This window comes from Podarcis tiliguerta (assembly GCF_965153285.1).
Source record: "Podarcis tiliguerta genome assembly, chromosome: 5".
Taxonomy (NCBI): Eukaryota; Metazoa; Chordata; class Lepidosauria; order Squamata; family Lacertidae; genus Podarcis; species Podarcis tiliguerta.
This window is the reverse complement of record NC_139538.1, coordinates 72,664,954-72,690,994: the sequence shown is the minus strand read 5'-3', so window position 1 is coordinate 72,690,994 and position 26,041 is coordinate 72,664,954. Positions and strand designations below refer to the sequence as shown.

The following is a 26,041-nucleotide window of genomic DNA, read 5'->3' as shown; positions in this document are numbered from 1 at the left end:
ACTCATGTCTATGGTAAATGACTTGGGAAGTTTAAGGGAAGGCCTTGGTATGGGGCAAGAAGCAACTCTGTGTTTGCGGCAGTTTTAGTTCTCTGCTTCCAGTGGGGAAGAGAAAGGAGGAACTAGGGAAGGGGCGTGTGAAATTGGGTGGGAGTAAATTTGACATTTGGAGGAATGAGGGGAATACGGGAGATAGGAATGAAGTGTTTGTGAGGGAGAGAATTTTGGGGCTCTGGCAAAGAGGGAATTAAGTTGGAGAGGAGGAAGAATTGAGGAAGGAGCAAATGAAAACTGATGGTGTTGCAGGAGGCATTTGCTGTGCTACAGAGGACTGGGGAGGGGGGCATTGGGAGAAATGAAGGGGAATATATCAGTGTCCCACTTGGAAGTTTAATGGAGTAGAAAGAGGGGTTGATTTGTGAAGAGTGGGAGGGCTAGCAAGCAGGAAACAGAGACAGCCTAGTACAGTGGAACCTCAGGTTACAAACACTTCGGGTTACAAACTCAGCTAACCTGGAAGTAGTATCTCGGGTTGAGAACTTTGCCCCAGGATGAGAACGGAAATCACGCGGTGGCGAGAGGCCCCACTAGCGAAAGCGTACCTCAGGTTAAGAATGGTTTCAGGTTAAGAATGGCCCTCCGGAACGAATTAAGTTCGTAACCCGAGGTACCACCGTATTTATATATTTATATTTAGTAAAATGGCTTAACTTAACTCTTCAATGTATTTATTTAAACCAGGGGTTGCTAACATGTGACCCTCCAGATGTTGTTAGACTCACAACTCCCATCAGCCCCAGAGAGCATGGTCAATGGTCAGGAGCTGTGGTCAAGCGATATCTGGAGGTCCACAGCTTCCCCACCCTGACTTAAACAATTTCCAAGCTGCTTCTCAGGATCATCCATCCTCCCAAAGCTGCTAAAAAAGCAAGCAATTCAGTAAAACAACATTGTTAATGACACAGTTAAAATCTGTGCAACATTTAACCAATTAAATACAAGAAAAAAGCAGCAAACAGTAAACCGTATAAGCATCACAGGCAACCTCCTCAGCCTCTGCACAGGGCATTAACTTACAGTGGTACCTCGGGTTACATACGCTTCAGGTTACACACTCCGTTAACCCAGAAATAGTGCTTCAGGTTAAGAACTTTGCTTCAGGATAAGAACAGAAATCGGGCTCCAGTGGCGCAGTGGCAGCAGGAGGACCCATTAGCTAAAGTGGTGCTTCAGGTTAAGAACAGTTTCAGGTTAAGAACAGACCTCCGGAACGAATTAAGTACTTAACCCGAGGTACCACTGTATTGTAATTGAAATCAGATTAGATGAGAAAAATATTTAGGACTCATATAAAAGAAAAGAAGAAAGGAATTAAAAGAATCATGGGAACTGTAGTCCTCTGAGTGGGCCAGGGCTCCTGGTTGAAAATTATGGGTACAAAAATACAGTTTCCGTGGTTTCTTCAAGGAAGCCATGACAGTTAAACTAGTTCAAATCCAGTTTGCTCTGGCTGTGTACATGTGCCCTAGTTTGGAAGCAAGTTTCTTTCGAAGTCAACAAGACTTGCTTCCAAATAAATCGGAGTGAGTTTCCTGCAAGGTTGTCCTTGATATTCTTCAGTCAGGTTTCCTCTTCAGTACATTTCTTTATATGCCACAAGAAAAAGAGAATATGTGAAAGCCAGGATTCTTAAAGGCAGTTCAGGCAAGTTTATGTTTTTGTGAAGCAGAGGAAATATTATTTCAAAGGGAAGAACCCAGACCTCTAAATCTTGAGGGACACCAGTCTCCGTGGCAAACTGAGCAGCAATGTGTTATTTATGGAGCAGACTTGCTGCTTTTGAAAAAAGTTGAGAAACATGATTTATGCGGTAAGAGTTTGCCAGGCATGAAGAACTTGGAACCATCTGACAACAAATATGCTGTGTGCATCTTGGAGAATATCTGCAGTGCAGATTTTGAGGTAGTCTTCATTCTGTACTGCTTACAAAGCATTTGCCTTTCACCTAACCCGTTTCTTCCTCTGCTTTTGTGGCCAGTATACTTTTTTCTTCCTTCCTTTGGGTCCACATGTCCCAGGCAGCTCAGTCTCTTGGGTATTTCAAACCTTGATGATTGTAAGAATTTTTTTTATCTTGATCTGTTATATGATACTCATTGAAATGTAAAATACCTATGAATGAATAGATCTACCATGCATCCAGAGTCGGTCTAACACTTTGCAGGTAGGTGTAGCAGTAATAATAATAATAATAAATTTTATTTATATCCCGCCCTCCCCAGCTGAAGCCGGGCTCAGGGCGGCTAACAACAATAAAACAGTACAAACAACACTCATCTAATCTGATTTCAATTACAATACAGTGGTACCTCGGGTTAAGTACTTAATTCAAGCCACTGGCAACCATTGGGCCAGAGCTCTGCGAAGATTGCCGATGGAGGGAGTCAGGCTGTGCCCTGGCCAAAGGCCTGGTGGAACAGTTCTGTCTTGCAGGCCCTGCGGAAAGATGTCAAGTCCCGCAGGGCCCTGGTCTCTTGTGACAGAGTGTTCCACCAGATCGGCCGAAAAAGCCCTGGCTCTAGTTGAGGCCAGCCTAACTTCTCTGTGGCCTGGGACCTTCAAGATGTTTTTATTTGAAGACCGTAAATTTCTCTGTGGGGCATACCAGGAGAGGCGGTCCCGTAGGTACGAGGGTCCTAGGCCGTATAGGGCTTTAAAGGTTAAAACCAGCACCTTAAACCTGATCCTGTACTCCACCGGGAGCCAGTGCAGCTGGTATAGCACCGGGTGAATGTGATCTCGCAGCGAAGACCCCGTAAGGAGTCTCGCTGCAGCATTCTGCACCCGCTGGAGTTTCTGGGTCAGTCTCAAGGGCAGCCCCACGTAGAGCGAGTTACAATAATCCAGTCTGGAGGTGACCGTCGCGTGGATCACAGTGGCTAGGTCAGGGTGAGAGAGGTAAGGAGGTGTGTTGCCCTGCTGCCAAAGGACAGGTACTATAATTAAAGAGCATTTGCTGGTGGTACAAGGAAGAGGCTCAGGACTCTCTGTGTTGGCACCAATGATTGCAGGTTGCAAGTACAAATCCTTTATATCCTTTTGCCACTCTCATTTTTGTCAATTTCCAAAGTTTGATACTTGGCACTTATGGAGCAAGAGCCAGATCTTTAGAGCCAGGTAAGTTGATGCAGGAGCTTGAAAGGGATGCTGAAATGCAGGTGGACTTCACATTTGGATTTTTACCAGCTGAACTGACATGGCTTCCTGTGAAGTAATCCTAATTGGTGAAATTTCTAGGAATTTCGTTAGAGATTCCCCAGGCCCCTCTCGCAGCAGAACTCCAGCTCTCAGGATTCTCTGTGGAGAGGGACTGACTAAGCCAGTCTAAGTATCTGGTTTGCTTCTATCTCTCTAAAAAGCGGTGCTTTATAGAGCACTGATTTATACTGCTTTAAACACTTTATGTGCTTTAAACACTGACCTGCGAGCGCTCCAGTTGGAGAACAGCCTTTACCAAAGGCGTCAAGGGCTTTGAAGACACTCAAACTCAGGAAGCAAGGGAGAAACGTGCTAAGAGGAAGGCACGCTTGGCAAATCCACACCGTGATCAATTCCTGCCTGGAAACCAATGTCCCCACTGTGGAAGGATGTGTGGATCCAGAATTGGCCTCCACAGTCACCTACGGAATCATTGTTAAAACGGTGTTTATGGAAGACAGTCTTACTTGGCTACGAGTGATCGCCGAAGAAGAAGAAAGCTTGTCAAACTCTTTCCCAGGAACCCAGTAATCCCTCATGAGTTTATCAGCAGGCCGTTCAAGCGAGCCAATCTGCAATGGCGAACAAGCTTACCAGATACTACTGATCTTTCCTGTAAAGCAGACATGGAGGAGAGAGAGAGAGTACGCGCACACTCTGGTGTGTAGACTCAGTGTCAAGCAAGCAAGGTGTGACATTATTTGCATATTTAACCCTGGTATGCTTGCTTGCTTGCTTCCCATCATGAATAAGAGGATTAGAGAAGACAGGGTTCTGATCACAACCATGGCAGCAGGTCCCCATCATCCCACATCACCATCCTAGTCTTGGTTCTCTCTGTGCCCCACTGGCTATTTACTTATTTATTTTAAAAGCAAGCATTGCCAGGGCTAAAGTAATAAATCCCATCTATTTTGGCCCTCAGTTCACATGGGCGAGGCTCAGTAGGCCTGGCCAGTGCCCTGACTGTACCATGTTGTTGTTGTTGTTGTTTAGTCGTTTAGTCGTGTCCGACTCTTCGTGACCCCATGGACCAGAGCACGCCCGGCACTTCTGTCTTCCACTGCCTCCCGCAGTTTGGTCAGACTCATCTTTGCAGCTTCGAGAACACTGTCCAACCATTGACTGTACCATAGAACCGAGAATAACAGCAGTATATAGGCAAGACTTTGCCAAACTTGTGCCTTTCCTATGTTTAGGATGCTGACTGGGGCTGATGGAAGATGTACTTTAAAACATCAGGAAGGTACCAGCTTGGTGAAGGCTGGTAAAGGCATTCCTTGGTAGATTCACATGGGTTCCCTAACAAGCAAATAGATGTGGGAATAAGGGTTCTTGTAGGTAGGTAATTTGAAAACCGCTCTTCTGTTTGAGTCCCAGATTAAATCACTTCTGGTTTACAGTTTTTTACTTTTCCGGATAATAGCTACAACTTATTATCATTCTTCTTGAATGGGATATCTTTCTCCCAGTCAGTGTGGCCTGCAGCCCGGCTATTTTATTCTCTCAACCCCCACAGAGTGCTTCTTTGAAAGTGCTATGAATTTTCATGGCTGGAGAAACTAATGGGAAGCTAGAGACAATCGGTATTGGCATTTAAAAAACTCTGCAGGTCCATTAGTCACTCATGCCCTTTCAAGCAGAAATCCATCTAGAGAATGACCTTGTCCAACCGTGAGATTCCACTATTATGCAAGAAGAATGATCTATTCTAGCTTGGGGGTGGGGTTGATGTTTTGGCAGTGGTTGCATTTCCAGGCCATCGTCTCTGTTGAAAGTTCACCTCATGTGGAGGTGGTGATCAAGGTGGCACTTAAGGTAAAGGTAAAGGTACCCCTGCCCGTACAGGCCAGTCGTGTCCGACTCTAGGGTTGTGCGCTCATCTCACTTAAGAGGCCGAGGGCCAGCGCTGTCCGGAGACACTTCCGGGTCACATGGCCAGCGTGACAAAGCTGCATCTGGCGAGCCAGCACAGCACACGGAAACGCCGTTTACCTTCCCGCCAGTAAGCGGTCCCTATTTATCTACTTGCACCCGAAGGTGCTTTCGAACTGCTAGGTTGGCAGGCGCTGGGACCAAGCAACGGGAGCGCACCCCGCCACGGGGATTCGAACCGCCGACCTTTCGATCGGCAAGTCCTAGGCACTGAGGCTTTTACCCACAGCACCACCCGTGTCCCAAGGTGGCACTTAAGCAACACTTAATAAGTCCAAAGCCAATCACTGGCCCCTAAAGAGAGCTAAAAGATTTGGACAGAAACACCAAGGGAGGTTATCTTTCTCTGGGCTGGGCTATTCAAGATGGGGGGAGGGCCTGAATGTTTCCATACATAAAACAAGCAAAAAAATGCTTCCTCCCCCTGCAAATAGCATATTGAGGAAAAGGTTAGCCTAGAACCTTCTCCCTAGTATGGTAGTTTTATGGGGGAGGGGGAACTTTCTGGATATTTGGTTCCCAACTTCATCTTGAAATGGTACCACTCGCTAACTATTCGCCACTTTGGGGTACTGGGGTGCCTTTTTTTGTTCTAAGGGTGAGATTTATCCCTCCCATCTTTTCCAAGTTCTCTAGCCACAGTAAAACCATGGAAGTGTATTCCTATTTAACGTGGAGAACTGGTAACTGCTTCCCGTTAAAACGATCTAGAAAAGAATCTTGCTGTTGATATGCAGTATACATCAGCATACATTTCATTTGTTTGCGCAAATCCTAGACTGATCAGCAAATGCCTATAGCTGCAATAGTATTGTTTCTGAAAATTTTAATATGCTTTGGGGTACAATCCGTAGGACTTTAAATATTCACACTGTTAGAGCTCTTATATCCATCTTGAGCGATATTATGTTGGGGGTTTTTTCCTGCCTTGCTTGCTCCCAAACTGCAGTGTCCTCTTATCTTGTAGGTCTTTTCTTGCAGGTGTTTTTGCCTTGAGAAATAAGGGCGTGCTTGGAAAACCCATTTTGGCAGTCACAATTCTGCACAGGCACTCTGTGAAAACAGAGTGGCATCGGTAGCAGATGTCCTGCTGTTTTTCAAGGAGCTGAAATTCAATGGCCATGTTGACTGGAAAAATAATTTCCACCCCTTAGGCAGACTAACTGATTTAATAGCACCCCTTTCTGATATAGGCTGACGTATGGTCACATGCATATCCACATATGTACAGGAATGTGAAGGTCACACTCATGATTCACATTGCTTGTTGGCGCTCTCCACAGGACATGCCCTCATCATGAGACTTTCAAAATTGGGTTGGTGGAGCAGAAGTCCTATGACATTGTCCTCCATCTTTGTTCAGAATCATAGGACTTTGCATCTCTTAATATGTCTACACATTACAGCTTTAAATCAGTTTGAAACTCATCCTATGCCAGCCAAGGATTCGAAGTTGGACAGGCAGAACTCAACACCATTACAGAATGGTAATTCTGCAAATTCTTTTGTGGAAGTCCTGCCATTTAAACTAGTTTTAAAATGGTTTATATTTATAGTGTGGATGTTCCTTTGTGTGCATTTCACTCCAGTGCTCAATGCTCCCTGTGTGTGTGGAGTAAGCTAAACCTGATGTACTATATGATTTATTATACTATATGATACTATATTATTATACTATATGATTTACTATATGTAGGGAGATGTGTGTTTATAGGATTCCCCACTTGCAGTTTAAAGTGATTCAGTGCACAATTCTAATATTTCAGTCTGTGATTCTGCATAGTGTGTAAATAAGTTCTTAATTCCTGAGACGTGAACATGACACTTCTGCTAATGCAACCTAAAATGGCTGTCTCTTGTGGCTGATTCACATTGAATATATTGTACACGGTATAAGGCTCCCCAAGTCACTTTTGGAGGTGATGCTATCTTGCTATAGTTGCCCGCCCTTAAAAACAAAACAAGAAAATTAAGAAAGCACAAATGACCTTTCAGGCATGTTTTGCTCTTCTAGTTCAATTTTATTTTCTTCCCCGTATTGTTACCTCTGACAAAGCTTTGAATATCTGACAGAAATGTATTGCCTTCTCTTCCCTGTGCGCTGTGTATTGATGGTAATGAAACGATAAAGAGAATAATAAAGTACGTGGAAAACACTTTGTTTGCTGAGATTTTGCTTCAGCTGCAGTTGTGATGATCACAACTGCTTTAGAATTGATTAGACAATTTAACTTGAAATTTAGCTCTGGCTATGGCAGAAGAGAGAGAAGCCTGTGAACAGGAGCATAAAACATTAATCTTTTGGTGGCCCCTTTGATCTTAGTAGAGCTGGCAGCTTGTGCTTATTCTTTTGACTTTTTAAGGGGTATAATCTTGCACTCAAATGTGTGAACAATGTTTGTTCTTTGGCATTTCATAAAATGGCGAAAGGTAAACGGTTTGGCTCGGAGAGAGCAAGGCTTTCTGGAGAGCAGAAAAGCTTCCAGAAGATTGAGTTCTTCGCTGCATTAGAGCTAGGATGGGGAATCTGTGGACAAGGGACCACATTTGGCCCATGCTCTAATTTAAGGTGGCATTTGGCATCGCTGGATGCTGAAGGATTCCCACTTTTGCTCTCCGAACCACCCGTCTGGGAATCTCTTCTGCTTATAGTAGTGTGTTGTACACAAGAGGTGGAGAAGAGATGCTGTGACACAGAGAGAAAGAGCAACGCAGTGCTGCAATAAATGCTGCACATTCCCACCCCCACAACACACACACTTTTGGCTCTGGTTCAGCTAACTGTTAGTTGGACCCCTGACTGACTATTCTTGTGGTTCAGAGGCTCTTCAAAGGAAAAAGACTCCCCACTCCTAGCCTTAAAGGGTTCACTTCCTCCTGGTCCTGGATTTGGGGCCAACCCCGAAGCACGTTTCTGAGGCTTGAATCCTACTTTGTGCAACACTTCTTAGCCACAGATAACACTGCTCAACAACAAATTTGTTGTCTGGGTTTTTTTCAGTTGATTTAGGATGAATCTGATGCGCTGAATCCAAAAATCACATTGGTTTAGCTCACTCAGGTCAAGTTTTTGAGCTATGGCCACATGTCTTTTTTTTACATTTTTGTTCACATGTACGCTTGTGTGGAGCATTTTAGAAGAAGTTGGTGGGGGTAAAATGCCATGTCGAATAATTGTTTTGATTGGAAATGATTATTTTAATGACAAGAAGTATTCAGGTCCGATAGTTCTGGGTGATTATGTCGAAAAGGGATCAGTTTCAAGTCATAAAACCTCGAAATCTTCCATAATTTGGTGCACTGTTGATGTGACTAGGATCAACAGAAAGAACCGGAGCAGCCTCAAGTATCCTGATCTTCAATCAGCACGTCGTCCTGTAGCTCATTGTGATGAAATTCCAGTGCCTATCTTTGGAGAACTTCCTGACATTAGTGATGAAGATGCCTCCAGTGTTGAAGGACATGAAGAAAAAGAAGTGGTTCTTGAAGATGATGCTCCACATCCATTTCCCCAAAAGGAGTTGAATGATCTAGACAACCTCAGAGTCGGACACGACTGGCCTGTACGGGCAGGGGTACCTTTACCTTTACCACTTTAGCTAATCAGGCCTCCCACTGCTGCTGCGCCGCTGGAGCACAATTTCTGTTCTCTGAAGCAAAGTTCTTAAGCTGGGTTACTATTTCTGGGTTAGCGGAATCTGTAACCTGAAGCGTATGTAACCTGAAGCATCTTTAACCCAAGGTACCACTGTACCAGTTTTAAAGCAAGAACACCACTTGAGTAAGGACTTTCCCACATTATAAATTATTGTTGCAATTAGTCCTTCGTTGCTTTCCCCTGTGTCTGGGCTTTCCCCCAATGTTGTCTCTGCAGGCTTTCTGTATTTAGAGTGTGGATAGCCTTGTTGATGCTATTTTCTCCAAAAGCAAACTTTAACCAAGCAGCTTGTAGTTTTCCTTCATGAGCTTGACCTATCTCATAGCCTCAAGGTTTCAGAACGGGTTTCAGTTGTTTCCTTTTGCCTGGAGGGCTCAGATTCCTGCTTGGTTGAGGACCTGTTGAGTATGGATGACTACATTCTCTTGATGTGCTAAAAGGAGATGGCTGGCAAGACAGCAAGCCCTGCAGCCTATTGTTACAACCACTGTATCCTCTATGGCAAGTGGCACAGACCCTCCGGCAGACAACCGGATAAGTCTGAGAGCAAAAGAACTTGATTGCTTTGCCTTGGTGGATTAGACCAAGATATATCAGCCTTTTGTTTCCAGCAGTGGTCATTCAGATGCCTCCAGGCATTAGCAAGCAAGACATACAAATTATGGCCCTTCCCCTCTTAGTTGCACTTGGCACCTGATATTCTGAGGCTCTCCAACACCAGTTAACGTGCTGTACATTAATGGTTCTGCCTCCTAGATATTTCCTAGGCTGACTGCTTCCATGATACTGCACAAGAGCAAAATTTAACGTCGTGAGAATCTGAACTTTTCTTTTCTGGTCACAGCTGGCAATAGCCAAGCATCAGACTCAAAAAAGAATTGGGGACCCTCAAGTATCACCTTGAAAATAGAAACCCATTGGCGAGTGTTTGGTGGTTTTTTGCATTTTTTAGGGTTTGGTCTGCTACTCAGGAGGGTCCCAGTTTTCTGACTAGCCAGGAGGGCTTTTCTCTTCCTTGGGCAGCCAGCATAAATGTTGCTGAAGTAGAAGGGGTGGTGGTGAATGATCTGCAGGGGGTGACGCTACACCTTTCTGATTTCATCCCTGAAGCTGTTTATTCCCTGCCCTATGGGAACTAATGGCTCTCCTTCTATGTATCCCATATGTTGAGCTTCAAAACTCACGGGAACCAAAATAGCTTCACAAGTATTCAAATGGGGAACCTTTCGCCAGATCCATGTTTGGATAGCAAGACTCTGCACAAAAGGTCTACTATTTGTGAAGCATATCAAGTGGTGAAAACCATCCATCCCTTGGGTGGGTTTCATAAGATGCTGGGAGAAAGCCCCTGACAAAGAACCTTGTGAAATGTATTTGACAAATCAATTTGCTGTTGCAGTTTGCAAAGGGACCTTTCTGGAAAACCGAGCAAAATTACGATAGCTAAGACATTGCATTTTGCAGACTCTGACAAGATTCTGTAAGCATCCATGGTTGGACGTTTTATCATTTTAATGAGGCATTAGAGAAAATGCAGTTTTTAACTATGTCATTGATAGTGAATTAATTTGTTTTTAAAGTGCTCTAATGTAATACATTCAAACTTGGGAGATGTCAGAATAAGATCTGCTTTTCCGCACCATTCGTACTGCATAAAAATTATTCAGAGATGCTGAGAAATGCAAGTGAATGGGGATTGTTCAGTCTGGCAAGCTAAAATGCTAAGTGTTGACAGAATGATATCCATAGTACTACACTGAATTTCTTCTGATGAGAAAAGGTCTCTTCATTGGTCCCGCCACCAAGGTTTAGATGGTTGTTTTGTGGTATTAAAATTTGGCCACAAACTTCTCATGTTCCAGCTGTTGCTGCTCTTTTTATCACCCACAATTCCCTCTGTAAGCCAGAGGAACTAGGGGCCATTGGGTTGATGGCTCAAGCCATCTTTCAGTTCCATAAACTGGCACAGCCCCTGATGAAATAGCTAGCAACGCTGCAGAGTAAACTACCTCAACAGTTCTGAAAAACTTGCCTCGTCCACACAAAAAATGTGTCGTTGCAACGCCTTTTGCAATCACCAGAGGCAACATTGGAAATCCAACCAATACAGTGATTAGCAGTCTTTAAAAAGAGATTAGACAAATTCATGGAGGATGGGCCAATGAAGTGCTAACAAATTTGTCATCTATGATAGCAAATCCATGATCTGAGGCAGCATACCTCTATTTCTAGGGGCAAACAGCAAGGAAGCATGGCATACTTCTCAGAAGTACCTGATTGGCTACCTGAAGACTGAAAGGGAATTTTTATTTTCATTTTTAGTTTTTTAAAGTGAAAAAGAGAGAGTAGAAGTTCAGCTCTATAACGTGTCCTTTTGAAAAGGTTGTTCTTTCACCCTATTTTGCAATTAAAATAATTTCGCTTGCCTTTGAGTGTTTGTTCTGGAAGAAAGGCAGTAATGAAGAGTGGGAGTGTGCTAGTTCATGTTGTGCTAACATAGCGTTCGACAACTGTGACTCTTTTTTAGTCACTGCTCATATGGATAATAAGTTAATTATACAATTAGCCATTTGTGAATCAGACATGTGCTGGGGACGTTGGTGGGGAGAAAAGAGCAACAATTGTTCACAGCTTCCATCACTATTGTTGGCTCAGACGTACACTTGGCACATTAAAAATCCGTAGGCCTGAGGTAAATGTCCTGTTTCCCAACAGGCATGACCAAAAGAGCTATTTATTTTTACTATGTTTAAAATTAGCACAACATTTAAACAGTTGTTTTCTGTAGAGTGTTGGTGGCATTTTTCCCTTAAGCACTTTCCTAGAAATTGGCACTCCTGAGTATAGGAGGAAAAGCACCTCCCATGCCAAACTTCACAGAATTTGGCCTGAAAATTATTACTTGTTTTATTATTATTTATTAAATTTATATACTGCCTTTCATCCAAAGATCACACGGCAGTTTGCATCATGAAACTACAAAGTGAAAACACAAAATACATAACAGAGTGGCAATAAATCAATGCCCATCCGACAAACACATTTGAAAGGCCGTAGGTTGTTTAATTAGCCAAAGGCCTGGGAGAAGAGGAATGTTTTCACCTGGTGCCTAAAAATATGTAATAAAGGCACCAGGAATGCCTCCCTGGGGAGACCATTCCACAAACGGAGAGCCACCACAGAAAAGGCCCGGTCTTGCATTGCCACCCTCCAGACCTCTTGTAGAGGAGGCACACAAAGAAGGGTCTCGGATGATGACCGCAGGGTTCAGGGCAGTTCATATGGGGAGAGGTGGTCCTTGAGGAATTGTAGTCTTGGGCAAATTGAGCAAACCTGCAGCCCCAGGATGTTAAGAAGCGCTACAATCTCTGGGCCAGCCTGCAGCTCTCACCAAGCAAGAAACAACAGGGAGACTAAATAAGGAAGCTTCTTGGCAATCAGGCAGAGCAGTTGACTTGTGGCTGCCCAGGATGCCTATAAAACCTTTCTGTTTAGGCTTGCCCCCTAAGCAGGTTCAACAGAATTTACCCTCAGGTTACCAGCCCACACTGCTGCTGTTAAGGGACGCTGCTGTTAAGGGCTCTCTGATAGAGGTTGCCATCATAATACTTCACATATGTGGCACCTCTACACCCCATTTTGAAGAGAGCTGCTTTTGGCATGATTGCCTATCAAAGTCTGGCCAAAGAGGTTAGTAGGGATTTATAATCGATTGATAAGAGTATGTCCTGGCTGCAAGTGATCTTTCTGGCCCATGGGCATCCCCTCTCACTGTCCTCCACCCCATATTAAGCCACCACTGGCCAAAAATGCTGAGTTTACAAATCAATATGTAACTGAGGAAATGCACTTGTGAACATTGGTCAACAAACTTTTAGCAGCCTACCTGTCCACATATGCTGATAGTTGTGAGCTGGTAACCTGACGGTAAATTCTGTTGAACTAAGGTGCAAAGTGCATCGTAGTATATGCAATTGAAAGGGCTGAGGGAAAAGAGGGAAAACGTAAGCGTGAAAATGAAACCCAGAGATGCATGTGTTTTAATGTCCATGTCAAGTGGGTAGTTTTCAGTAAAAGGATATACAAATGTCCCTCAAACCTTTTCTGCATGCAGTTTTGATGGGTTCAGAATTCAACCCTAGGATTAGTTTTAGCTCAGCGCAAAAAAGTCAAATTCAGTGTTAAGAAAAAGAATTCAAAATAAAGCAACAAAACTACCATTGTACTTGTGCAGGCAGTTATGGTAAGCAAATATTTTCCTTTAATAGAGGATGATCTCTGATATAATTTTTTATGTTTTTATTGTGTGTGTGTGTAACTGCTTTTATTTTTACTGCTGGAGGTATACAAATATTGTTTTATAAATAAATACATTATGAGGGTTTCCGTTCTTGCGGTCTTCACATTGGGAATGTTGTATGAAATGCTGACAGCCCATCTGCTGATGGTTTTTGGCTGTAGTTGGGTACTATATTTTAGTCTTTTTGGACCATTGTGTATTTGCTGGATTTTGTTGAAATTTCATATTTATCAATATTTTATTTTATTTCTGCTGCACCTCAGTACTTTTTTTAGTACACTGGGCCTTGGTGTTCATTATTGATTACATCCATTGATATTTTATTTCATGGACATTAATATTTCATTTTATTGTAAGGCTCCTTGAGGGTATTTTTTACCTTAACTTGAAAAAAATAATAAAGAAATAATAAAGAAAGAAAGGTTAGTCCAGAGCTCAAAGAAGAAGAAGAAGAATGTGGCTTAGATTTTCAGCTCCCGGGCTTGAATCACCTTTCTTGTGAATTAAAGGCTTATAAGGTAGTGGCTTTTCTTCAGGAAAAAAGATGAATAGCAGGGAATATAAAAGGCTCTTGCACATTTCTGAATGGTGCAGAGGGAGTGAAAAGGCAGAAATTACTCTCTCATACAGAGACTCAGAGGTCACCTGAAGGAACACAGAATGTGACTTAATGGAGGCAGTTTGAATGTTCGGCAGCAAGTGAACAAGCTATCGTGTGATCAAGTGTTGTACTTGCCTGCCTGAACCAGAAATCGGCATGTCAATGGCAGCTATTAATTACGGGTGCTTAAGATGTGTGCTGGCAGTAGCGGGGCACTATGTCTGAATCCACAAGTGAGATCCAGCATAACATCAGCACGGGACATTTTGAGGGCTGGTTTAGTGCAAGTGGTTGTGCAAGAGGTAGCGTACAAGTTTGTTGGAGAGTAGAACAGTAGAAGTTGCACTAGGGTTTCCGGCTATGTCATGAGTCAATGGTGGTCGATCCTCACTGCCCTCCACGGACAGCGAGGAGGTTCAGGCAGGGGAAAGCCAGGATTTATGAGGCAAAAATCCTGACAGTGCTCCCCAGTGGGGTCTAGGGAGTTCGCTGCATCCTGCTGTGCCGCACAAGCCCATGTCTGCCAACTTGAAAGGCAGAGCGGGTGCAACCTGGGAGTGTGTCCCTGCCATGGACGACCCTCCATCTCCAGCATGATTTGTGGTGGGTTCCTCCATAATTTGGACAATTGGCATTAATCAAGAGGTCTCCTGGACCGACACATGTGCAGCATCTTTCACAAGCCACCCACTGAATTTAGCTATAGTACACTATGCTAAAAATGGGGTTCCCACAAGTGGGGTGGCTGTTAAACCTCTGGGCTGCCACAGTTGAAATCTGCCAGTGTTTTTATGGGGGGGGGGGTATAATTTCCAGAACTTTAAGAAAGGCAACATAAAACAAATATTCAAGGGCGCCTGTCCTGTAGGGAAGCTGGGTGTGTTAGGCCTGATACATCAATGTATTGCCCAGGAGCGGCATGAGGGCAGAGTGGAATGGTGATTTCACTCAGTGATATATCGCCGATGAAACCGCCACCGCTCCTGAGTCCCTCTGCTAGCGACTTTCTCTGGCGAGTGTTGCTAGCAGAGGGACTCAGAAGCGGTGGCAGTTTCACCAGTGATATATTGCTGAGTAAAACTGCCATCCCACTCTGCCCTCATACTGTGAAGAGGGAGGGGGAAAGCTAAATCAGTGAGGTGCCGATACAACTTGTTCCTCCCTCTGTATCTTTAAACTGCTTGGCTGAGGAGTGTGCGGTTGCTGCTCCCCTCAGCCGAGCAGTTAAAGGACCCCCCCCCAACCTGGTGCTGGCTCCCACACAATCAGGGGGAGCACGGGGGATGATTCTGCGAGCCGTTCAAACAAACTACATTGTCCCAGCCCGCTAGGCGCTGGGGTGAAAGCGCTTCAGCTCCCACAGTGAGAGCTATGACAGTTTCACCCGTCACCTCGTAGGCTGAGGCCAATGCAGCTTGTTTTTTCAACATTGTGGTATATCGCCACACCCCAATGTTTGGCTGGCGATATACCACAATGTTGAAAAGCTGATATTTCCCAGCCCGTATCTCTGTGTGCTGTATTTTATTTTATTTTTGGTTCTGCTGGAGTGCACCAGAGCAGAAAGAAAAATAACGACGTGTGTTTTTTTAAGGCCCACATTTTACCTGAAAATGTTGCTTAGAAGAATAAGAATCTTGTCTTCTAAGGAAGCTGGGTCGTCATATTTTTTCCTCTCCTTGTATGCAAAATACATTATCAACATTCCAAAATTATTCATTCTGGCCAGGAGACAATCATGTTGGAATCTAATGCATAATGAGGTGGAACTGGAAGAATTTGCTCACGTCAACCAAAGTTGTATACCTCTTGATTGCAATATGCAGAGGGACAAACAATGGAGAATGTTTATATCTGCCATGCTCTGTGAGCTTCCAAGGCTGATCTAACCAACACAGTTCTTGCATTCTTAACATAAAGTAAGAGCAATAGGGGCGCCATCACTGGCCAGGATCCCTCCCCTTTGTGTTTATGGTAGGGGTGGGAAACCAAATGTTCCTTTGTACAGACAAACATGCTGGGGGGGGGGGCAAGGATAGGGTACTTGGGGCTCCAAGTCTCATCAGCTCCAGTCAGCAAGGCCTATGTTCAGCGATAGCTGTAACTGAAGTCCAGCAACATCTGGAGAGCCACACCATTGATGATAAGAAGCCAGCCCATTGAGGGCATGAAATGATGAGCAACCAGGGAATTGAACACAATGCAGTGCCTAGAAAGCCTTGATTTGTCTCCTCTCCACCTTGCTCCTCCTCTCGCTGCTTAGTCTCAATGCCTGACGGAGGCAGTCCGTTCCTGGGCATGTCCAGTGACCCAGTACACGTGTCATTTTAGAGATAAAAGTGACTAGCCCTCATCACTCTGTGATCCAGTTTAAAGGTAGAATCACACAACTGATGACTTAGAAGGGACGCTGAGGTCATCTTGACCAACCCCCTGCAATGCAAGAATATGCAGTTGTCCCATAAGGGGATTGAACCTGCAACCTTGGCATTATCAGCACCACGCTCTAACCAACTGAGCTATCCTGACTCCTGCTTTCCACATGTTCTCTCATCTCTTTTGAATTTGTGTGGTCCCAGTCTTTGGAAATGTGATGCAGAAGCGAGAGCCTTTTCCGGGGCCTAGGACATGCATCCCACAAACAGAGATGACCGCTGCATTTTACTACCCACCTCACTGCCATGACTGTTGGGTCCAAGTGTTGGGCTTGTTACAGTCGCAGGCATTTTCTGCTGGAGTTGCTGTAAAATGCCAAAACGTGTCCCAGCAACTAAAAGAAGCTCTTTGGTTATTTACAAATAAATGAAGGAAGCCAGCTGCAGTCGTTGAGTCAGCCTTTTTCATTCAAAAACTCTGAATCATCCTGTCCGGAGCCGGAACACCTCTTACTTGGTTTGCATAACATGGTTTGCCATCTCTTTCTGAGGCAATTTTTTTCTCCCTTTTGGAGGGGCGATGCTGCGCAATATGCAGGCATGCAAGGTGGTGTGGCTCCTCCTCACTGCCTCCCCTTGCTTGGTAAGAACCACACCTGTTGACTTCCTGCCTGTAATGCATCTGTTAACAGCATAGCTGTCAAGCGTCCCTTATTTGGCGGGACAGTCCCGTATCCCAGCGCCATGTCCCACTGCTGTCCCTTATTGATGAGGCTTTGTTTGGCTGCTGGCTGGGCTTTCTGCCTTTGGCTCGGAGGGGCTCAGAAGTTGAACATACCTGTGCCCAGAAAATCCCTTATTTTGACTGCTGATGCCTTATTTTCGAGGCTGCTGGTCCCTTATTTTCAAATTTGTAAGTTGACAGCTATGGTTAACAGCACAAGCTCCTGCATCCACTCAAGGAGAAACTAGGAGACTTGGACATTAAATTGTGGAATGAGAGCCACGGCCATTTGGCTGGAGTCCGGAGTCTGCATTCAGCAGGAGCTTTCCATCAATTGCAAATGTTTTAGCTCGGCTTTCTCCTTACCCCTTTGCTTTATCTTTCTCCCCACATTCTTGGTTTCCCGGTGTGGTGTCTTTTTCACCCCCCTTTTCCCCCATTCTCTGCATTTTCCCCTTCTGCAGTGTCAGTTTGCACCTCCCCACCGTCTCATGCAGTATGAAGCTGATAAACATCACATAGCCCTGCTTGCTTTCGCACTTGCTGGTGGCACCACTGCAGGAAAGAGCTGCTATGCGGGAGAGAAGGCCTAATTTTAGTACAGACACTTCTCCCTTGGCAGTGGGATGTCAGTGGGCACTTGGCTCCTCCCTCTCCTGCACGAACTGCAGAAATCTGACAGGGTGCTCTTTGGAAACGCAGTGCAACTGTAAATACACCCAGAGCGGTGACCGAAGGTGACAGGAGGAGAATGATTGCTAGGCACACATTTGTAGAAGCCCAGAATTGGGTTTTTCTTATTAAAAAAGATGGTATGTTGTGTTTGGCACTAAGGAGGGGGGTGGAGGAAATTGCATTAACAAGAGATGGATAGTGCAGCAATTTGCATACTGATAGGCTGATTGATCCAAGGCACTTTGCTGTCCTAGGGAGCAGAGCCAAAACAAACACCCAAAAACAAACCTGCCACTGAAATTATGTGTGCTCCGGTGCAGCATACAAAAACTTCCCTCGTACAAGAAATAAAAGTGAGGCAAATTCCAAGTGTTGGTGGTGGTTCAGGGTTTTAGTTATTGAGAGAAGGGTGGCAAGTTTCAGAGTCCTCCCATCCTGATTTCACACACACACACACACACACACACACACACACACACACTTTTTATTTCTGCTTTTATGCCAGAAAAGCACTTAAAGTGTCTTCCAATCAGAACACCTTGCCTTTTGCTGTTGAAACCCTCTCCCAGGTCGCCAATTGCTGGGCTCCCAACTCCCAGCAGCCCAAACAGCCAGTGTTTAAACCTGATGGGAGCTGTAGCCCTTCAATGCCTGAGGGGGCAGGTTTCCCCACCCATGATACAGTAGTTGCAACTCTGCCACCCAGGCTTCATCAACAGCTGCTCAAATCCAAGCCATGGGAACAACTTGAAGTGGTAGAGCATGTGCTTCACACATAGGAGTCCCCAGGTCCATTTCCTTGCATGCATTTAATTTGCACAGTTTCAACTTCAAGGTTGAAATTGCATTAGTTAAATGTGTGACTGTACTGTACATAAGAGATTAGACACCTTTAAAAGGCAATTAGACAAAGCAGGTTTTGGAGCCAAAAGGCCTTTTCTGTTCCGTTCAGAGGTAGACTGCCTCTGCAGCTGGAGGTTCTACTTGGTAACTAGCTGACTGATAGCTTTCATCCTCCGGTTCATAGGCCGTTTGTCTCTAAGTTGAAGGAGATGAACAAACAACAGAGAAGCGCCCTTGTCATCAAACCCTCCTTGCATTTGGTTACTATTGTGGGAAGTGGGATGCTGAACCAAATGCAAGTGCTTAGTTATATAGAAGCTAAATAAATAAATCTCCAAAACATCTTGTACCATTTGCACAGAGCAGGCCACAAGCTCTGACTGGGCTTTGCAATAAAAGTGATGTTACTGTTTATTGCTGCTGCTTATAAATTCTAGCAAACATTTCCATTCCTGCATTAAGGCCTTCTTAGCACCCATGTCAAAAATGTGCACTGAAAGCTTAATTGTGTGTGTGTGTGTGTGTGTGTGTGTGTGTGTAAGTAAGTAGGTAGGTAAAATATTTCAGTGGACTGGAATAGTGGCTGGCATTAGCTATTAAATTAGCAAAGCAATCATTTCTGGAACAGCAACAATTCTCTCTGACATTAATTACTTCATATGTCTCTCAGGATAGTAAAAAGAAAAGAAAAAACTCACATTAGCTCAGCCTGGCTTTCCTGTGAACCAGACTGCAGTCTTAACTAATGCTGATGAGCATTGAGTCACGTGGATTAATCCCATTTGCATTTGTGGGCAGGCCCTGCTTATGGGTGTGCTGTTGGACATCCCATCATCCCTGACTCCTTGGCCATGATGGCAACTGGGAGTCCAACAACATTTGGAGGGCCACAGGCTCCCCAGTCCAGTTATAGGCTCCGCAGCTATGCAGCACCTATGCACTATCCCTTGTGTACGGTTGCCACGTGGCTAGCACTGGTACAAAAGAGTAAAATGTTGTTCTGTCAGGTAATCACTCAGCCTTTCTCCACTCCTGCAGCAGAATAGACTGTAGCACAGGCTTCCTCAACCTCGGCCCTCCAGATATTTTGAGACTACAATTCCCATCATCCCTGGCCACTGGTCCTGCTAGCTAGGGATCATGGGAGTTGTAGGCCAAAAACATCTGGAGGGCCAAGGTTGAGGAGGCATGCTGTAGCAGTTAAGGCCTCAGATGGCAACTGCGTCATTTATTTATTTGTCTCCCCAGATCAGGATGCTCAGTTTTTATTGTTTAAATCATATCAACAACATCAAGTTACAGTTAAAGAAATAAGAAGCATTGTGTCCAGATTTGCCCATGCAACAGAAACCCCTCTTTGCATGGACCCCAGAATCGAACAATCTCTATTCTTCTACCTCAGAGTATGGCATGTATGGACCATGCCTTGAGATCCAAAAATCTCCAAATTCTCACCTTCCCATTTCTGCTCTGCCAGTGTGACATAGCAGGTTCTGGCTTGGCTCCACCCCCTGATCTCACCCAGCATTTTGGCATCTTAAAACAGACACAAACACACACACACACCCTAATCCTGCACCATTAATGAAGAAAACAATTCCCTCTCATTTTCCAGGAAAATTAGAAGGGCCACTCTCAGTGACAGAGATTCTTTATTCTGTCTTCTCTCCTGTACAGGGAACAAATCGCAAGACAGTGGAATTGCAGAGATGGAGGAGCTTCCTGTTCCACACAACATCAAAATCAGCAACATCACCTGTGATTCCTTCAAGATTTCATGGGACATGGATTCCAAGTCTAAGGAACGCATCACTCACTACTTCATTGATCTAAATAAGAAAGAGAACAAGAATTCCAACAAATTTAAGCACAAGGTATGTTTTTGCTTTTGTCAAACAGAAAGTACAGCAGCAGAATGTGCTTCGAGTAACTGCGAAGTTCTACATGCTTTTCAGATCACTGAAATGCTTTTTGATTGTGACACTTGAAAGGGAGGAGGTGGTGATCTTAATCTCTTAAGTGGTGAATTTACCAAAGAAAAGGCTTCCACTGAGTCCATGTTTTAACTCCAGTTGAGGTTTTTTTCCCCCGGTCCTAATGGTGAGATCTACCCCCAAGAAACTGATGGATAATTTCTGTTCCCATCAGCGAAATGTCATTTCCCCCACCCACCCTCACTGCCCAGATTTCTTTCTCCTCAAACAAGGTGGAGAATTTCAAGAGGTCGTTTGCATACAGCCCTCATTTCAAACATAAACCTGGTTCACACCAACCTTTCTCCTTGTGATTCCAAACATATGAGAGATCATATGGAGAAGAAGCAGGGAAAACAGTATACACACGTGAACCATCTTAAGTCGTGATGTGATCCTTGTGGTGTTTCTTCAAACTCTTTTGTCCAAGTATTTTGACCAAGATGTGTGGCCTACTTACTCCAGAAGGCATGGCTGAGGGGGGAAACCCTCAAAATGGCTTCCCCGATGTTATAAAAGCAGCAGCTTAAAAGACACCTTTCACCAGGCTTTTTTGTGTACATATTGAATTGCCAGGTACATCAACTTGGTTATTGATTTTTGCCTGGACATCAGTTCTTTTCATCAGTTGTGTCCTTTTCTTCAGTTCTACACCACATTATGCTTTGAGGCGGGGCAAAAGGTGTCAATTAAAAAGAAAAGCAGTTTAACACTAGAATGGCAATAGTTCACCCTGTGAGGTACTTTTGAAGAAATGAAAAGGCGTTGCAGCACAAATAAACATTTAGGTCTCACAGCAGAAATAAAACATTTCTGGGTGAGTAGCACTGGGGGGGTGGGGGACAAAAGAAATCAATGTTTGGTGCTACGGGGGTAATACGATCAGATCAATGGTTATTATAAAACAACGTAGCTGATCTACCCTAAGGCTACTAAGACTGTGTCCAAGCATATGCTCTGAAAATTATTGGCCCTGTTCTAGTGGTTTTGGGTTTGACCTCAACGCATGAGCAAACTGGAGCCCCACAAACCTCTGGGTCATGGTGAGTTCCTTAAACCAGGTGCCTTATATGTATTGACATCATACCCACACCGTGCATTTAAAGCACATCCAGTGCACATTTAAAACCACATGACACATACACCCCGAAAATGTTGGGAACTGTAGTTTAAGGGTACTGGGAATGGTAGCCCTGTGAGAGGGAAACACCAGGTCCCATGGTTCTTTGTGGGAAGTCGTGTCTGTTGGCTGTGCTTTAAATGTATGGTATGGATCTCCTCTTTCTCACCTCTCCATAGGCTTGAGGATAGTTGCGGTGTTTTAAAATCATGAAGACTAATTTAAACACAAAACATGACAGAGTCGTGCTGAAGTACCAGTCGTGCAGAAAATATTAACCGGGCACACCGATTTTGCAGCACAAAATGCCTGCAAAATTCTTTCCAAAAGCCTTCTGAAGCTCCTAGTGACTGGCGAGGCTGAAGACCCTATAGGCACATTCAAGTATGCCTGTTTGGGAAAACGTATCAGCTTATATGCCCATTTGCCCCATGGATCAGAAGGATGATTTCAAACACATTGATATTATGGTATCTTTTTGAGGATTGCCCCCTGCAGAGAAATTTTAATCAAATGCAAAAGCGGAAGGAAATGAAAAGGAGAGTTGTAATGCTTCGGGATAAAATGTTGTGCCCTGACAATTAGAAAACCTGGCAGGAATCTGAGGGGCAAGTTAAAAAAATAACATTGGGGTGTATTGGAAAACATAGAGGGTGAAGGGCAGTAGCAGAAGAAAGAACCATAGAAGACATTAAGAGGCAAGGAGAACAAGAGAGAGAGATGAATGGGATGCTAAATACTTCAGCTGACAAACTTATCCCGTAGGAAAGCAGAGGTTAAAATAGCAGCAACTATTGGTACCGCTGGCAATTATAACAGATTGAACTGATTTTATTTTTTTTTTAAAGACTTCGGAATATCCCTGCCTGGACTAGAAGATAAGGAGCTAGAAGATCCTTAATTAATAGGCTTGATGGACTTAGCAGAATTTGCATGAAGCAAAAGTTTGGGTACAAAGTTATAATTTCTACAATACATTTTAATATAATATCTATAAGTATGTAGCAGATTATTCAAGTTAAATGTAACCTAACAGATGCAATAGGCAAGCCACCAAGACCTCCATATAACAACTGCTTGTGCTGCCTGCCAGTTGAGTGGTGTGCAGTTACCTGACAAATGAGCTGTGATCAGCTTGGTGAGTCACAAGAAGTAGTGTAAACCTATAAACATCCTTCTAGTGCATTGGGGTGTGTGATAAAGTTTAATTTATTAACTTTGGTCCCAAGTTAGTGACAGGGGAGAATTTCGTCTCACTTTGCATATAAAACCTATCTTTCCAAAAACAATACACAAACCAAAACACAGCCATCCTTTGGAAATTTCACATTTCTGAAATTTGCCTCTAATGTATACAAAAATGCATATACTAAACTGTGCATAAAAAGGCACATCATTAGGGGAAGTGGCTTTGCAAGAAAAAAAAATGCACGTTAGGCAAAATCACATGCCAAGAAGTACATAATTAGGATAAATTTAGAGGCAATTTTTCATGAAGACTTTCTTTGAAATAAAATTGCAAATGTAAATGGGGGGAGGTTTGCAGCTCACAAAACTTTGAACACTTCAGACATTACAAGGATTTAATTACCTAATAGATAGTTCATTACCAACTAGGTTCTACTCAAACTAAATTCTGCATAATGACAAAGGGAAAATATAAAAATCAGAAATGTAGAGAGAAGTGTAAGGTGAATAAAAGGAAAATGTTTTACCAAGAAGATGCCACAAGACCCCGGGGGACAAATACTACCTGTGGAGATGGCAGCCAAGAATGATTAGCATTAGTAGAACCTAAGTTGCACAATCAATTGTGAAGCGATTTTTCGAGAGAGAAAAGTCAAAGTCACTTACATTGATTTTGCAATAAACAATATGGGGCAGAGTTACAAGGCATTTTGTGAACAGAATGACTTAAGAAGATGCTTTTGTGCAAAGTAATTTCAAAAACAAACCACCGCGTAGAATTCTGGAGAGTTCAGTCCTTGCATAGGATAAACGTGTGCACAGGATAGTCTTGAATATAGCCAAGGCTTGATGATACCCAGAAGCCTAATCTTTGATCATTATCGTGACTGTTGCCCACCTACTGTAATCTCTTTGCTCTTTTTCTTAAAATCTGAAATTGCACTCCCCTGCACACTGTACTCTCCTTTCAAACAGAGCCATTTCCCCCACACTTCAGTTGTGTACAAACTGAAGCCCTTTGCTGCACATTACTGAGTGTTATTTATCTGCCTGGATAAAGAGACATAATAAATTGTTTGTATCGTTTGATATTCAGATAAAAAGAGAGTTCTATCTGTGCGCACTTGCGCTGTATTAGAATTATGGAGTGGAAAACTTCTTGTGTTTAGATGATAACCGTATTTGGATTATTACAGAATGGAAAGGAGAATGCAGTTTCTTTGACATTGGGTCTCTTGTGAAGATGCAACGGCATTTGAACCTCTTTTTGAAGACTAAGCATAATTAAGCCGAGAGTGGAACTTGATAGGCATGCTGATATTCTTTCTATCTGGGTTGAAGGTGCATCTTGCATAACTGTGTGAAATATGAGAGTGATGCTATTCATCAATAGCACATTCCATCTTTTTCTTGCTGAGCGTAATAGAGTTCTTGGTGGAGTGAATGGAATCTGGTTTGAATTAAGATGTAGTTAACAAATAACCTTTTGCTTTGACGTGTTGCGTGAAGAACTTTCTATGCTCACTCATTCTCCAAAATGCCCAGAAATGGCTGCTGTTAAGTCCAGACAGCACCTTAAGAGACACATTACTTAGGCGATATTGGTACGGTACCGCAACTCATCCTATCCTGTGTCTAGTTCTAGCTTAGCTTTGGTGCTGGGTGGCTGTTGGTTCCCCTACTCTACAACAGTGTTTCCCAAACTTGGGTCTCCAGCTGTTTTTGGACTACAACTCCCATCATCCCTAGCTAGCAAGACCAGTAGTCAGGGATGATGGGAATTGTAGTCCTCAACTTCAGGAAACACTGCTCTACAATTTCTCAGTGGCATTGGTGACATTCATCTCCCAGCATGCCATAGGTGTGGGCAGGCTCACATGGACCTTTCCCATGCTTCAGCTTCTGGACCCACCCTGTTACATTTTTCACTTTGGCTATTGTGTTGGTTCAGCAACTTGCCTCTCTTGTTTCTATGCAGTAACATGGAACTCTGTAGCTTCTGATTCTCTCTGCCAATCCTGCCCAATGGATCAAAATCCTTATGTACAGGCCCATTAATGGGCGGTAGCACTATTCATAGAGGAGTTGTGTATACCTGTCATCAAGCAATGTGGAATTGCTATATTTATTGTGAAAGCTGAGCTTGCACTGGGGGGGGGCACTGTCAATTTGAGACTGGTCATTTCAGAGCTGTGGGGAAACAGTGTCATTTTTGCTGTGGGACCTAAATAGTTGTTCGTTATTATTTTATTAAATTTATTGGCCGCTTTTTTTACCAAAGTAACTCCAAGTGACTTACAATCTTTAATATTAGTACAGTGGTACCTCAGGTTAAGTACTTAATTCGTTCCGGAGGTCCGTTCTTAACCTGAAATTGTTCTTAACCAGAAGCACCACTTTAGCTAATGGGGTCTCCTGCTGCCGCCGCACCACCAGAGCACAATTTCTGTTCTCATCCTGAAGCAAAGTTCTTAACCCGAGGTACTATTTCTGGGTTAGCGGAGTCTGTAACCTGAAGCGTATGTAACCTGAAGCATATGTAACCCTAGGTACCACTGTACCGATGAGAAAACAAATGTCCTGAACATGCAAACAAATCAGAAGGGTGTACCAGTAGTTATTACACACAAACACAACATAGTGAGTTTTATTGGCATTGCAAGGGCTTCAGGCACTTGACTTGGGGCGCAAAAATGGGTCCTTCCTATTGCAAATAGTTAACAGATTGTCTGTGCCTATAATTTGGTAAAACTGGCTCTGAACTGTACTTCAGAGTGGGGTAAATCTCATGTTTTGAATGTTCTCCTCAATATTTAGATAGATATAGATAAAAATCACCTCTTTGTATGTAGAAGACTAGCATGTTAGGGAGAAGGCTTGGCTAGAACCTGACTTGCTCACTTTCTATGTGCAGCAATTTCTTTTTGTGAGGGAATCCTCAAGCTTGATGCTCCTGCTGCAGTCTAGGGAGTCTTACTGTTCATGTAGGCTGGAACTTATATTTTTGTTGTTGTGTGTTCCTCCTGAACTATATGGACCCTAGACATCCTAACGCTCCATCTCAAATTGCTACCTTTTCCTTGCTAGCAAGTGCAGTTTGCTTTGCAAATCATTCCTTGCACCCTTTATTTTTATTCCCTTGCTTTTACCTCTTTAGATTTCAGAACTGGTGTGCTTTGTTTTTCACAGCAAATTCGCAAAGCTTTCTCACTGAAGCTAATGTGCATAAATGAAAGGCTTGGGTCTGTTGGCCAATTCCTTAATTTTGCAGTTAGAGCTTTTAGTGCTTTGGGGGTAAGGGATGCCAGGCACATAATGGTCAGAATTAGAGTATTCCAGCCTGTTGTTCCAGAGGAGGAAAGCCATGTTAACTCAGATTCTGTTCTATGAG

General features: G+C 43.6%; 1 protein-coding gene across 2 annotated transcripts in view; it reads left to right on the top strand.

Moving 5' to 3' along the window:
• PHYHIPL (phytanoyl-CoA 2-hydroxylase interacting protein like) overlaps nt 1–26,041 on the top strand; it is a 79,813-nt gene that overhangs the window by 44,836 nt on the left and 8,936 nt on the right. For both annotated transcript variants that reach the window (XM_083440153.1, XM_083440152.1), the window contains one exon: nt 20,047–20,346. In XM_083440153.1, the coding sequence (XP_083296279.1) occupies nt 20,047–20,346 (300 nt within the window). The remainder of the gene's footprint in view (nt 1–20,046; nt 20,347–26,041) is intronic.